This window comes from Narcine bancroftii, chromosome 11, assembly GCF_036971445.1.
Source record: "Narcine bancroftii isolate sNarBan1 chromosome 11, sNarBan1.hap1, whole genome shotgun sequence".
Lineage (NCBI taxonomy): Eukaryota > Metazoa > Chordata > Chondrichthyes > Torpediniformes > Narcinidae > Narcine > Narcine bancroftii.
This window is the reverse complement of record NC_091479.1, coordinates 95,949,117-95,963,761: the sequence shown is the minus strand read 5'-3', so window position 1 is coordinate 95,963,761 and position 14,645 is coordinate 95,949,117. Positions and strand designations below refer to the sequence as shown.

Below are 14,645 nucleotides of genomic sequence, written 5' to 3'. Positions count from 1 at the left end.
AGGAGATGACCCTGCAGGATGTGATGTGATGTGACCGCTATTACCTGGTTCTGTTCAGCAACTTAACCAGTTCATAACCCCCCCCCTCAAAAAAAATGTTCTATTATGTGTCCATAATCAAATATGATTGGCCAGTTATTTGTGGACCATATTAAATGTCAACTTATTAAAAAATATAATATAAATAATAATAAAAAATAGGGCCTTAATTTAATTTTTAGCAGAATAACAAATTTCTGGCCAAGAGATTGAGTGGAAAGCAACTAAACAAACTCATCAATCACATATCTAATAGTTTTGTGGATACCAGTTTCAGTTCCACATTCTGTCTGGCCAAAAGCATTTTGAACCCTATCAGCAGAGTGATTTCAGGCTAACAAATGCCACGAGGCAGGGCACGTGGGTGGTCTCGGGAAAGTCGTGTCTAAAAGATATTGACCATGAGCAAAGCCAGCCCCAACTCCCGGTCCGAAGCATTCAAAAACGGTTGAAAATGAAATGAACAATCAAAAATATTTTTAAACAGAACATGATCATGAAATAGCTCTTTAAAAAAAAATCACAAAATTAGAACAAACACAAATCATTTAAAAAAAAACCCTGGAATCTGGAATTCAACCACTGACAGCCTCAGCAATTGGCAAAAAATAAATTGGTAAAAAGTAGGTAAAGTTTGAGATTGGTATGCCTCACCGTTAGTCCATGATTCAAGCAACCAGCAATCTCAAGCATCCTGAAAATACACTTATCCGGTATCTACCAATCCCCATAGGTGCCGGATACTAGGGGCTTTACTGTATTTTCTTCTTCTATTTCTTTGTCTCATCTGTACACTGTCTACTGACATGCATGGGATTTTAGACCATGTAGCATTCAGGACTGATAGTGGAAAAAGTTCAGTGTTGTGTTTTGCTGCTGGCCTTCTATGAATGGTGGGGCACAGTGACAGGCCATTTAGGATTCAGACTTCTTGCTCGCACTTCTGGGCACTGTTTGGTCACTACAGAACTACTAGGGTTTACCACCAACATCACGTTTTATAGACTTGAGTTCAGGAGAGCATTTTCAGCTTTATGGTTTAAAACTGAAAAATTCAATTATAATAATATTATGTACTTCTACCACTTTGTCAGGAAACAACTTCCAGAGCCATATGAGTGGGATAAAGGGATTCAAAAAGCTATAGATAGTTTCATAAATGCTCTCCAATAACACCACAAGTTTTGACAAGCTCACTAACATTCTATTGATGCAGAATTGCCACCTGCTAACTGTACTAGAATACTTAACAGGCACTGACAATGCAGGCATACCTCAAAGTAGAGTGCCAGTAAAGTTTCGCCAAACTAGTTTGACACGCTATTACTTTGCCATTTTCCATCTTATTTGTTCAGACTTTTTCACTTACCTCCAAGTACTGTCATCCTTTGTTAGCATTCCAAATATAAAACACAGCAGGCCAGTAAACCCAGCAATGGCCAGCATGCCTGTATAGAAACCAAGCCAGGCAAAATATATTCCTATCTTCTCTCCATAATATTTCCTGCAATAAAAACAAATATGGGCACGGAGTATAATTAACTGAAATAGCTTCAAGTGTGCAATGAAATGGCAGAAGTAGAACAGAAAGAGCAGATATTCTTTCTGACCTCAGTATGGTGATGTACAATGGTAGAAAGCAGACCCTGAAGATTTGCACTGTTTCCCACTAATTGAAATTAATGTCCAACTCAAGCCGTAGAAATGTGACCTTCTCATCTCTTTCTCAAATTCTTGTCTAAAAATCTATATTCCACTCGCAATATAATTTACCTCATTTTAAGGGACGAAGGCATTGCTGACAAGGTCAGCATTTATCGTTCATCACCAAATGCTCTCAAGAATATGGGGCTGAGGCACTGTTCAGTCTTTCCAGTAAAGGAACATGCAGAGTGTTGTGGAGTTAAAGCATTATTGCTATTAATTTAGTTTATTTTGTCTGAAAGGTAAGATAATTTATGATTTTGAATACTCTCCAAAAAGATCTGGACCAAGATGATATTTTGTGGAATGAAGTTTTTTTGATATTTATGACTGTTCCAAACATTGTGTACTCAATCAGGTTCTGATGACAATGACCAGGTTTCCTATTTATTTAATTTACTTTAGGCTTTCTATTTACTTCCATGAATTTTAAAGCACCATCACACACAATCTAGGTTAGGATCTACTGTAGTAGATTCTCATTTGAACCATACAATCGGCTTTATGTTTCTGATTATCCAAAATGCTTTGGATTGGACGTTTTTCTGGTTAACCGGATTTTTCGGATAACTGAGAAAATGCATTAAGCAGCCCAGTAGCTCAGCAGAATACTTGCGAAAAACAATGGAAGGTTTTCAAGCATGAAATAATGTTTAATTCCTGCCAAGAAAGCAGCGTGATCTCCGCTTACAAAATAAGGTAAATGCAGAAATTTAAGAAAAGATCTTTTTTGTTTGACTTTAAAAAATTCAGGTAACTGAGAATTTCGGTTAAGTAGTTTTTGGATAATCAGAAATATACAGTATTGAACAAGTGTTTATTTAATTCATTTTAGGGATCTTGCATTGCTGGCAAGACCAGCATTTATGGCTAATTCCAATGTGACAGTGATTTTCTGTCTTCCTCCCACTTAAAGTTCCTAATAAATTTGAAACAAACAACTGGTTAAAATGTACTGGTTGAAATACGGAAAATTAGAGCAAATATGTTTGTCATGAATAGTGAAAGCAAAAGTATGACTTTTCATCTTGTGAAAGGATTATTTTTTTAAATTGCATCATCAAGTAACCACGTACACGCAGAATGACATTAATGTCGAAGTCAACAGTATCATAAAAATGCAAAGTTACTTCAAATTCCCACTTTCCTCTTACATGGATGCAGAGAGGTCTTTAATCTGTTTTCAAATCAGTTTCCTTTTCTGCTCAGCACAAAATATTTTTCTGCATTAACTCAACACATATAAAAGGAATTTCTGACAAAAGTTTGCCTCCATACTGTGTTACATTTATAAAACATAACAGCTGCTATTCACTCCTTGAAGGTCTTGCAGCAAACTGCACACTATATAAATTTATTACAAGGAAGTAAATTTGTTGGAACTATTTGGCTAAAGAGCATTGGAAATTAATTGAAAAAGCAGATAAAAATACAAATGCTAATATAAGATGTTTTATATCTCCTCTGCACTGCTTTAATATAATGTATGGATGTGGAAGCATATATATTTGTTAAGTGGATATTTATAGACATAAACGGACCGTACTGATATTCTGGATAAGATGATTAATTAGAATTTTTGCATAATTAATTTGTGGAATGTGGGTGCTGCTAGGGTCAGAGTTTATTGTCCATTCATCCTTGCTTTTGAAGGGAGCTGGTTAGCCTTTTGTAATTGTTGCAGGGTGTTTAATGCATGTATTTGGAGAGAGTGATAAGCAGTTACTTCTCAGACCCTGACTCAGTGACAATCGGGAAGAGTGCTAAATGTCAAAAGTCAGGATAGTGTGCAATTTTGAATAGCTAGCATTTTATACTGCTTGTATCCCTCACACACTATGCACTAGAACGCATACTCTTCAGCCAAAATTGTTACGAGAGAAATGCACCATGAGAGGTAATTTTTTGGACAGATGCATTGTAGAATGCAAAATGGAGCTGGGAAAATATTTAATAAAAAAGAATTTTCAGGGCAGTGGGCAAAGGGTCAGAGGAACTAGCTGGATTCCCCTCACATAGGCTAAATTGGATCTAATGGAATTACTGATCTTATTACCTCCTGAAAACACTCTGTGTTTCTGTGATGAAAACTGATTGCTTTGTCTTAGTACTGTAAACCCTCCAGAATTCAAGCAACCAACATCCTCAAGCAACTAGCAAAAAAAAATTGAGGAAAATAAATAGGTAAAAAATATGAACGTTTAAAACTGGCACCCCCTAGTGGTTAGTTCACCAGCAGCACACAATCTCAAGCAACTGAAAAATACACTTATCCGGCATCTACCAATTCCCATATGTGCCCTATTCCAGGCTTTTACTGTACAGAGTTTCTTCATTGTATTTAGAGCTACAGACATCTACAGAAGTGGAATTTCAAAATACATTGAACTTTTGTCTTTCATTGGGAAAAAAAATTGGACAATCAGGGCCTGAGTGACATGCCGCTGTGAGTCCAGCTGCTGAATGTCATATTATTGATGAGGTTTTAAATTGATGTGACACTCAGGATATTGGCATGGTGGAATTCCACCATGGTAATCCCGTTGCACATCAAGTGTTGAAAAACAAAAAGCAGCAACAGTGGAAGGAAAAGAAAGATCAACATTTCACATACGAACCCTTCATCGAGACCTGACCCAAAATGTCAACAGTTCTTTTTCTCCCACGGATCCTGCTCAACCCATGAGTTCTTCCATGAGATGGTGTTTTGCTCCATTTCCAGCAGTCTTTTGTGTCACAAGAGTCTGTGGTTAGAGATACTTTTGCTGGAGATAATTATTGCTTGGAATGTTTAGGTCACAAAAATGGAAAACTACCTATCTGCTCAATCCTACATGCTGTTGGGTTGTTGAATGAACAGTATATCACCTTCAGACCCTGCAATTACTTGAGCTCTGAATAGGCAGATATTGTAATATTAACTGAGAAGTTATAAATGGAACAGAATATTGTTCAATTATCAGAAAACCTCTTCAATGATTAATGTCATTGAATATGGTTGGGTTTGGTAAGCTACTCTGTGAAGAAATGTTAAACAATGCCCGGAGCTGACGTGATTGCCCTCCAAAAGCTACATCTACCTTCCTTTATACCAATAGGACATCAGCCATTTTCAAGCTTCTCCACCTTCCTCCTGCACCCCATTTCCTAATTCCATTTTTGTGTCAGATTGAGCCAAATGCTCTCCAGATGTCAAGCACAATCAAACTTAGCTGGAATTCTGTCCTCTTGACCTCAAACAAGGTGTGAAACCATACCTTGTTAAAAATCTTGATATTTGAGCTGACTGAGAGGCACTGTATTCATTCACTGTTGGGTCTCAGTTTTACCCAAATGTACTCTGGACAACTGTAAAACGGTTGCTGGTGGGTGGAGATGTAATATTCTGAATGTAAAGTTTACAGTCACAGATGAGGAATGAGTACCTGATCAGATCCAAAGGCTGCAGTTTGTAGAAGTTCTTGGGATGAGCCCACTCCCGATAAAGAAGGTACCTCTCATTGGGACACAAAGGATCTGATGACTTCTGGTTGAATTTACACTGAAAGAGATAAACATATACCATTCTTTATTAGTTCTAGTTGTGTTTGTTGCCTCACTATTCTGAAATATCCTGTTCTGCATATTAACAGGACGGATTCAGAATATATTAAGTTGCTTGTTTGTCCTTTAGAGTAGGATTTTAATGAAAAGAGAATTGAGTGGATTCTGTCTTGGGCCTAGTCATTCTTACAGCCTGATGGTCCTAAAAACTGTGAAGGAAAAAAAATTATCCCCACTTCTCCAGTCTCACACAGAAAGCATTGCAACTTTGGAAGAAAGCTGAGGACTTCCGAACTATACCATAGGACAAGTCGGCACCTTCACAAGTGAGAGGTATATTCTCTATTGTAGTTATAAGACAACTCGAGAAACCCAACAATTTTAGCATATGAAAGAGGTCTCTGTTGGTATGTTTTTTCTCACATTTTATCGATACTTGCAAACACTCTCCCATTAAAGCAATGGTCCAACATATATATTAGTGTGTGCGCTCTACACTTCATGCAAACACTCTCCCATTAAAGCAATGGTCCAACATATATATTAGTGTGTGCGCTCTACACTTCATGCAAACACTCTCCCATTAAAGGAATGGTCCAACATATATATTAGTGTGTGCGCTCTACACTTCATGCAAACACTCTCCCATTAAAGCAATGGTCCAACATATATATTAGTGTGTGGGCTCTACACTTCATGCAAACACTCTCCCATTAAAGCAATGGTCCAACATATATATTAGTGTGTGCGCTCTACACTTCATGCAAATACTCCTCCTGCAAATGTAGTTAGACCAATATTATTAAGTTTTTTTATGTATTCATTCAAATAATTATCAGGTGACATGTGTTGAGGAATAATGTATCTAAAATGACTTACATCATGGAGTGTATAAGCTGCCTTGTATGTCCGTGAACCCAGAAGTTTAGTGATACCAAACTTGCTGGGCTTTCCTTTCTTGTATTCACAACGGTTCAAAATATAATTGACCTGCAAAATGAAGTTGAATGTTGATCAGCTGAGAAAAATACACAGTTTGAGGGTACATCAAAATGTTCAAATTGTTCATTTAGATCCAAAACCAAAAAAATTGATAATCAGACAAGAACACAAATCATTTTTTGTAATATGTTATTTATCACCATCAATCAAATACAAAACCTCAAGAGAACCCCTTTGTTCACCCCTCTCCTCTATACAAATCCTATTAACCTGAGCAAGAACAAAAAAAAAACACAAAAAAAGCATCCCATTGTTAGTGCGTACAATGAAGACACGATGGTACCACAGTGTTAAAATCTTTACAGATTTCTACTGGCTAGTAGACCCTATATTTGCAACATTGGAGTACCTATATACTCTAAATGAGGCTACTAGATTTTTAGGAAGGTGTAATATCCCTTCCTGAGATTGTCTGCGACCTTTTCAAGTGGGATGCAGCTATTCATCTCTGAAGACCACCTATCCATGAATAGGTGGGAGTCGGACTTTCTTGTTACTGCTATGCACTTCCTGGTCATACACAAGGGAAATTTGAGAATTAGTTAGCGACCTACCAACTGTGGCAAAGTTCCCCAGAAGACAAAGCTCTGGGTCTACTGGGAAGGTGACTCCCGTGATCTTGGTTAGGGTGTCACAGAGGTCAGACCAGAAGGGGTTCTCCTTTGTGCAAAGATAGAATGTAAAAAGGAACCACCCACTATACCACACCTAAAACACATCTCTGATAATTCAGGTTTACATTTCTGTGGGGTGATGTACAGTTGATGGAGGAAATTATAGCAGATCAATCTATACCTCACATTGATAGTAGCCAACAAACGTCCCTGACACAGATCTGACCAGAGTTGTTTGTCAATTGTTGTGTCTAAGCCTGACTTCCATCTCACCCTAGATTAATGAAAAGCTGGCTTTGGGCTCTCACTCATCAATAAAAAATACATTTTAGAAATAAACATATACATTTCCTTCATGGAGTAGTTTCTCCTTTTCGGGTGAATCCTGCCCGGTAGAATCATTGTAAATAATTATTTGCTCCTTTTGCCCAATTTAAATCTCCTAGTCCCAAAAAAAACCAGTGCTTCCCTGGATGTGGGATTCACTCATGGATGCATAGTTATTAATAAGTATAGTTTTAATACAAATAGAGTCTGAGAGGAAGTGATAAATGCCTTACTATTCTGCTTCGAGTTGCTGGTGTAAAGAAGCCCTCACGATCTTCAGTGTGGAAATTTTTAATACGGTCCATCTCAAATGGCGCTGTGAAAAATTCATCCTCTGGTGGAATTTTATTTTCATCCACTGAAAAAAGCTTAGTGATGCAGTTAAATGTGGAGGTCTTCTGTTTTAAATCATTGCAATGTAGAGGTAGTTTTATGTGAAGGAGTTCAGCGTAACGGCAAAGAACTTCCCAGGGTGCGTGGAGCTTCAGGAAAACTGTCTTCACATCTAAAATCTAAGAATGCAGATGGAACAATGTGAAACACTGAAGGGGAAAAGAAACATACACATTTGACTGTTCAATCAATTAATTCCAATACACAAATATATGAAATAGATATCAATTCAGCATGGATATACAAACATATATACAGTAAAATCCCTGGTATTCAGCACCTATGGGGATTGGTAGGTGCCGGAAAACCGAATTTTCCTGTTGCTTGAGATTGCATGTTGCCTAATTGACAAATTGACTGATGGGGGGGAGGGGTGGCGTCAATTTTAAACTTGGATATTTTTTTACCTATGTATTTATTTCCGCAATTTTTTTTTTTTGTTGGTTGCTTCAATTTCAGATAACGAGGATTTTACTGGAGTCATACAGAGATACAGTTCAGAAACGGGCCCCTTAACCTAGCATGTTCTTGCTGACCATCAAGTACCCATTTGCACAAAAGCCATAAACCCTTTTTATTCTTTCAACATTCCCCTCAATTCCCTTTAGATTCTATCACTAGTCTGCCCCTGTGGGGGCAATTTACTGCAGCCAACGAATCTTCCAGCCTGCAATTTCTTGTGATTTGGTTGGACTCTAGAGCACCCAGAGAAAACACATACCATCGCAGGGAGAACATGCAGATTCACTGGACGTGAATCTGGGACACTGCACATACTTTTTTATTTTTATTTCGACATGCATCATGGTTACAGGCCATTTCGGCTCTTGAACCCATCCATCCAATTACACCCCATTAACCTACATCCCTGGTATGTTTTGAATGGTGGGAGGAAACCGGAGCTGCTGGGGAAAACCCACAGACACAGAGAGAATGCACAAACTCCTTACAGACAGCGCAGGATTCAAACCCCGGTCCCAACTGCTGGCCCTGTGCTATGCTAACCGCTGCACTGATGTCCACATGCCGCCCTGGTATGAGGCAAGAATTTGATGGACCATCCCACTGTGCCATTCAATACATTCCTACTCTTAACCTCAAACAAGTTGAGGTCGATTGACAACATTCTTAACATTAAAAAAAATCAGGAGATATCTGGCTTTCAAAAACACAGCTGAATCTTGTCTAGGTGAACCATTGCAAAGTGAGAATAAAAATGTGAAGGTTTTACATCTGGTCATTATGATTTGAAGTCCATGATAAAGGAATAATGGAAGATGATTCAATGAAAGCTTTCAAACCAGAAATGTTTATGCAGTTACATTTAAAAAAAACACTATAAGGGAAACAAGATAGGAGATGGGATTAAGCATACTGTTGATACATGAAGCTGTCTGAAATTTGATTGGCAAATTCACCATTTTCTGTGCTGCTATAATCTTCCAAGGCACTGTCAACGAACCAAATTACAAGGAAGGTGTCTTTTAATAAACTATGTGGAGGGGATACTTCATAGGAAATGTGTGAGGAAATAAAGGTATTTACCATTGGATAATGGATATATTGCTTATCTCATTTATGTTATTCCAGTTTACACTGATAGTTGTGGTTGGTCTTATCACTTATCTAACTCAATGTTTGATAAGAAATACTGCATCTCTTCATAACTTTGTTAATTTGTTTCACCTGGAAGTCCTGCATTCCTTTACAGCTGTTAGTCTGTTTACCTTCAGTATTGCTGTTTAAATCTCCTCAATAGAGTACTACCTCACTGATCTTTAGCTGTATCTCCTTCCACACATATCACCATTTGTAATTCGCCTGACCTTCCAAGATCACTGTTCCTATTGAAGTAAACTAGCCCCAAACCTTTCCATACTGTTCTCTGCTGGGCCTTGATCTGGCACAGCACCTTCCCCTCATCCTCTCCCAACCTTCTTCCAGTTTAATTCATGTTAACATTCACTTCATTGAAGGAATCTTGCTGCAAAGCCCTAAGCTCCACTCACTAGTGAGTCAGTCGATACAGTACTTTAAACTTAAGAAAAAATGTTTGAATCCTCATCACATGACAGAGGAGGCCAGCATATAGCCCATTCTGTTCATGTCTGCCAGTAAAAGGAGTCATTTACATTATTTCCATTTAACAATTCTCAGTGTGCAGCCTTCTAGACGCACATTCACCCTAAAATGTGAAGGATTATCCCTTCAGAAAACAGGTTCAGGTGAAAAGACTTTCCCTCAGCTCCTCATAAGTCCTTCAATCAATGAGCTTACATCTTTACTTCCTCATTATCCAGCTCTCTGTTAAAGGAAATAGTTTTTTTTCTTGTTCACTCTATCTGGTCCCACATAAATATACACTTCACATAAATCTTTCTCCTACCCAATCCCTTCTTCCTTTTGCACACACACTGGTGGCATTATTATAATTATTCCTTTCACCCATTGTAGTGTGTCACATCATTCCTCATGACAGGTCACCATAGCTACACGCAAAACCCAATGAATATCTCATCACTATTTCCTATAGTTTTGCATAGGCCTAGCAATAATCTACTCTGTTTCAATTCCATGCCTTTGCTGTGGCAAAAGACATTGGCAACAAAGCAGGTTGGACACCATAGGACTGGAGAAGCTAGGCAGAGAAAGTAGGAACAGGATATAAAGCTAAAGAAAGAACAGCTCAGGTCCTTGTAGCATGTCATTAGAATTAGATGCGAGTTGGGGCTGGAAGCAAAGTGGCGTCCATAAGAAAGGTACAGGCTAGGAATTGGTTTGACTGATCTCGGGAGAAATCAGATGAAAAATCAGCACCGATGGCTGCATGCTTTTGAACCTCGTATTGTTTCAGTTACCACTAAAACCAGTGCTTCCACTTTTGATCAGTGCCAAGTGGCTCTTGCTAGAAAATCTGCCTATATGGATTCGAATCCTATAATAGAATAACTCATGAACATTTGCTATTCAAACTTCATATGACAAACAGCAATTTAGGACTAAAGGTTAACCTATCAGGAGCACCTGTCAAAGAAAAAGCCAATGGTTTAAAACGTCACATCCGGCTGTAGAAAATCATTACTTCCTGAAAATTAAGGTGCCCTTCAAAGAGACAGTGAACGTTTCAGGGGAATTTTTAGTCAGCAGATTAGAGTATGTGAATGAGTACTCACTGATCTTGTAGCTTCAATCTCCAAGCCTGCTTTCTTTAAGTTTTCTTGAAAGTGAGCTCTTTTCCTCTATACGTAGAACAGAAAAGGTCAGAGGCTCCCCCAATGTTACATTGAAAGCCAGTTTAGAAATAGCCAAGCCCCCATCTCACTTTTGCAACAAGAATCTGCCAGGCAGAACTTGTTCTCACCCTTCATAACTTCTCCTTTGACTCATCCCTTAAAGGACACTGCCTAGTTTCTCCAGCATTGTTTTTTTTAAAACTTCAATCACAGTCTCTGAAGACTTTTGTGCTTCACATCCAAATTCAGACCCAATTTCAGCTTTCTCTCCATATCCCTTGATTCCCCAAAGAAATTAAAAATTTAAATTTACACATACATCATGGTAACAGGCCCTTTCGGCCCATGAGCCCATGCCGCCCAATTACAACCAATTCACCTACAACCCCAGTAAGTTTTTTGAACAGTCGGAGGAAACCGGAGCGCCCTCACTCGTGCTGTATGGGGGTGGTTGGCGGCACTGGATGGGGGGTGGGGGTGAGGGTGAGGTTTGGTGGTGCTGGATGGGGGGGGGCTCTGGATGGGAAGGGAGAGTGGGTGGTGGAGGTGCTATTTTAAATCGACTCCATCCCCCCATTGCATTATTGACCCCCCTGGTGTGATCGACCCCCTGGCACTTATCAACCCCCCCCCCCCCGAATGGTCTCATTGACCCCTGGGGGTTGATATCAACCATTTTGGGGACCCCAGTCCAGAGAAATTTGGTTTCATTTGGTTTCATACATGTGCAGTCAGATGACAATAAATTAGAACTTGAACTTAAATCTTGGGTCTGGCTGGTGTCATATAACAAAGAAAACTGCATATTGTTTGCAATTGTTGCTAACCACTTTCTCAACTGCACTAAAGTAGCATTCCAGACTTCAAACACATTGGTCTTTGAAACAGATACTATGGAGTTGTTGCATTGCTCAGAAGTTAAGCACTTAGAGGTACTGTTTTGGCGAACCACATTACCATAAATACAGTAATGCAATTATAATTTTCCATTAATATTCTAATATCCATGATTCCAAGTGTTACGTTGTTAAATCTCAGACTAACTATTTCATTAAATTCTGTTTAGTATTATCAAATTGAAACTGAAATTCTTAATTATCATCAGTACGACCATATAAATCAGGGATTATACAAGAGATTAGTTTAAAAATTTCTACCTTTTTCCAAACTATTTAGACATTGAAAGGGTTAAATTGTTTCTAGTTGTTTCAGGACTTTCAAAAGATGCAAGATTCTCTAAAGCAATGTTTCCTGTCTGTTTTTTTTTAATGGAAGGAAATCATCTCTCTGTTCTTGAATACTATTAAGAACACTCTAAACAAGTAAATTATTCTAAAAGGAATCTGGATAGATAATGCGAATAAGAACAAGTTCAAAGACCGCATGCAAAATTCAATAAAAATTAACCTAGATCTAAACTTGGAGAAAGAAAGTGAGGAGAACGCAGCATATTCCCTCAATAATGGTCGTTTCATTTCTAGCTTGTTGCTCAATGTGATAGAAAATCTATTGATAAAGTATAGCAAGGATAACAGGATGCACCTTTTTGCTTAGAATTGATCGCATTCTCTTTCGATCGCCTTGTTTCCTCTGCTCCTCTTCATATACCAGTACAAAGTCAATTCGACGTTGACCATCATCGAAAAACACAGAGTCCTCATTACCATTAAACTCAACCTGGATCGAGCAAATCACAGCACATTTCATTTCAAAGCAGGTGACAGAAATAATGAGAGGGTTACAATCCAAACGCATTGCAATCAAGCATTTGCACACTTGTCAAAGTTTCAGAGGTACACGGATTACCATATATGACTAAGCCACAGCAACATTGTTTGTTCAGATGCCAAAGATATAATTTCTATTTTCCACATGCCATATAATGTTGGTCCCCCTAAACCATGGAACCCAGGATAATGTTATAGAAAAATCTCAGCCAAATAATTATATAGGAAAGGGTATGCAGCATAAACCCTGATCAACTTATTAAGTTATAAAAACTCCCAAGTGTGCATTCATACGACATTGTTAGGAAAGCCAACATATGAAGGAAAGCAGCAAGAGATAGTGCAAGCTGAAATATTTCCAATTGTTTAAAGCATTTTCATTCACATTATTGACCTGTTACCTACCTTTCGGAAAGAATCTTTTGCAGTTACTTTTTTTCATTTTACTAGTTTTCTTCTTTTGTCAGGGACTGACTCTATTAGTTTGCAATAAAAAACATGATGCTGAAGAAACTCAACAGGCCAAACAATGTATTTTATACAGCAAAGATAAAGATACATGACCAACGTTTTGGGATTTAAGCCTTTCATCAACGTATGGAAAAATGTTGCCAGGTGTCCAAACAAAAGGTAGGCAAGGAGCACGGTCCCAAAGGCAGGAGGTAATAGGTGGAGAAGGGATGGAGGGCTCACCAGCAAGCAGGGGAGGAGAAATCGTTCTGTGAATGGCGAGGGAAAGATGCAGTGGCTGAGGGAGTGCTGATTGCAAAGCCACAGACACTCAGTGATTCTGAGTGTCTTTGACTTCTCCTTCTCTTATTGTTAGCAGCGATGGGCAATGTTGAGAGTGATTCTTTGCCTTATGGCAGACAAAAGAAATATATCATGTTTATTTCAATTTTTGCAATATTACATGACAATAGAAGGAATCTTGAATCTTGAAAAATGAGATGAGATTGCAGTTGCCAGCCAAGGCTGATTAATAATGGAGTAACTCAGTAGTCTGGCTGAGCTATCTCAACATCAGACCCGTTGAGAAAAGAGTTTATGAGCAGAATTGTCAGTGAGCAGCCTGACTCCTGACTTTACCACCAGGAAAGTTCACTGATGAATCAGTTGAAGATGAATCCATCATGAACAAATCTCTGAGGACTAAGATGGTTAGATACTTTAAAAAATGTGACAAAATCTTTTTCCCCCACCATCCTGTAAACTTTCTGCAGGAGCTCCATCGAGAGTGTCCTGGCTAGATGCATCACAGTGTGGTACGGTTGCTGTAGAACACTGGATTGGAGGTCAATCCACAGAAGCATAAGAGTGGCAGAGAGATTCACTGGGGACTACCGCGCCCCCCCCCCCCCCCCCCATCGACGAGATTTACCAAGATTGTTGTTTGAAGAAGGCACGCAAAATTGTAGAGAACCCCTACCACCCTACACACAGCATCTTTCAGCTACTCCCATCGGGAAAGAGATACATGAGTATCAATGCCAGAACCACCAGGCTAAGAAACAACTTCTTCCCATGGAACAGCTCATACTAACACTCTGTGACTCTACTATTTACTAAACAATATCTATTCATTTTTATATGTACTGCAAACATATCATTTGTCTGTATGTGTGTTATGTCTTGCTGCGTGTTTGCATGTTTATTCACTGTGGATCAGAGAACACCGTTTCATCAGTTTGTACAATAGGATGATGTTAAACTTGAACTCGAATATAATAATAATATAGAGTAAATGCTGGAATAACTCAGCCGGTCTTGCAATGTCCATTGGAGGTAAAGATACAGTACATTATGACGTTTCAGGCCTGAGCCTTTCTTCAAAGGCTCAGGCCTGAAACATCAGTAATATATCTTTACCTCCTGTGGACACTGTGAGACTGGCTGAGTCCCCCCAGCATTTATTTTGTATTTTTACTCCAATCATAGTTTCTGCAAGACTTCCATGTTTCAATTGAATATAATAATCACTAATGGCAGCTCAACTAATCAAGAGCACAGAACTAACTGGATGTAACAGGATATCTTGTAAAATATGGCTTGAGACAGTTTAA

At 38.6% G+C, this 14,645-nt stretch overlaps 1 protein-coding gene across 6 annotated transcripts in view; it reads right to left on the bottom strand.

Moving 5' to 3' along the window:
- The window catches only part of ano6 (anoctamin 6), a 72,235-nt gene that overhangs the window by 37,112 nt on the left and 20,478 nt on the right, over nt 1–14,645 (bottom strand). For 4 of the 6 annotated variants that reach the window (XM_069904128.1, XM_069904127.1, XM_069904130.1 and 1 more), the window contains 7 exons: nt 12,988–13,058; nt 12,398–12,532; nt 10,796–10,861; nt 7,463–7,741; nt 6,166–6,276; nt 5,169–5,284; nt 1,409–1,543 (listed from right to left, as the gene is read on the bottom strand). In XM_069904128.1, the coding sequence (XP_069760229.1) occupies nt 1,409–1,543; nt 5,169–5,284; nt 6,166–6,276; nt 7,463–7,741; nt 10,796–10,861; nt 12,398–12,421 (731 nt within the window). In that variant the 5' untranslated portion in view covers nt 12,422–12,532; nt 12,988–13,058. The remainder of the gene's footprint in view (nt 1–1,408; nt 1,544–5,168; nt 5,285–6,165; nt 6,277–7,462; nt 7,742–10,795; nt 10,862–12,397; nt 12,533–12,987; nt 13,059–14,645) is intronic. The other 2 variants (XM_069904131.1, XM_069904132.1) reach the window with 1 other exon arrangement.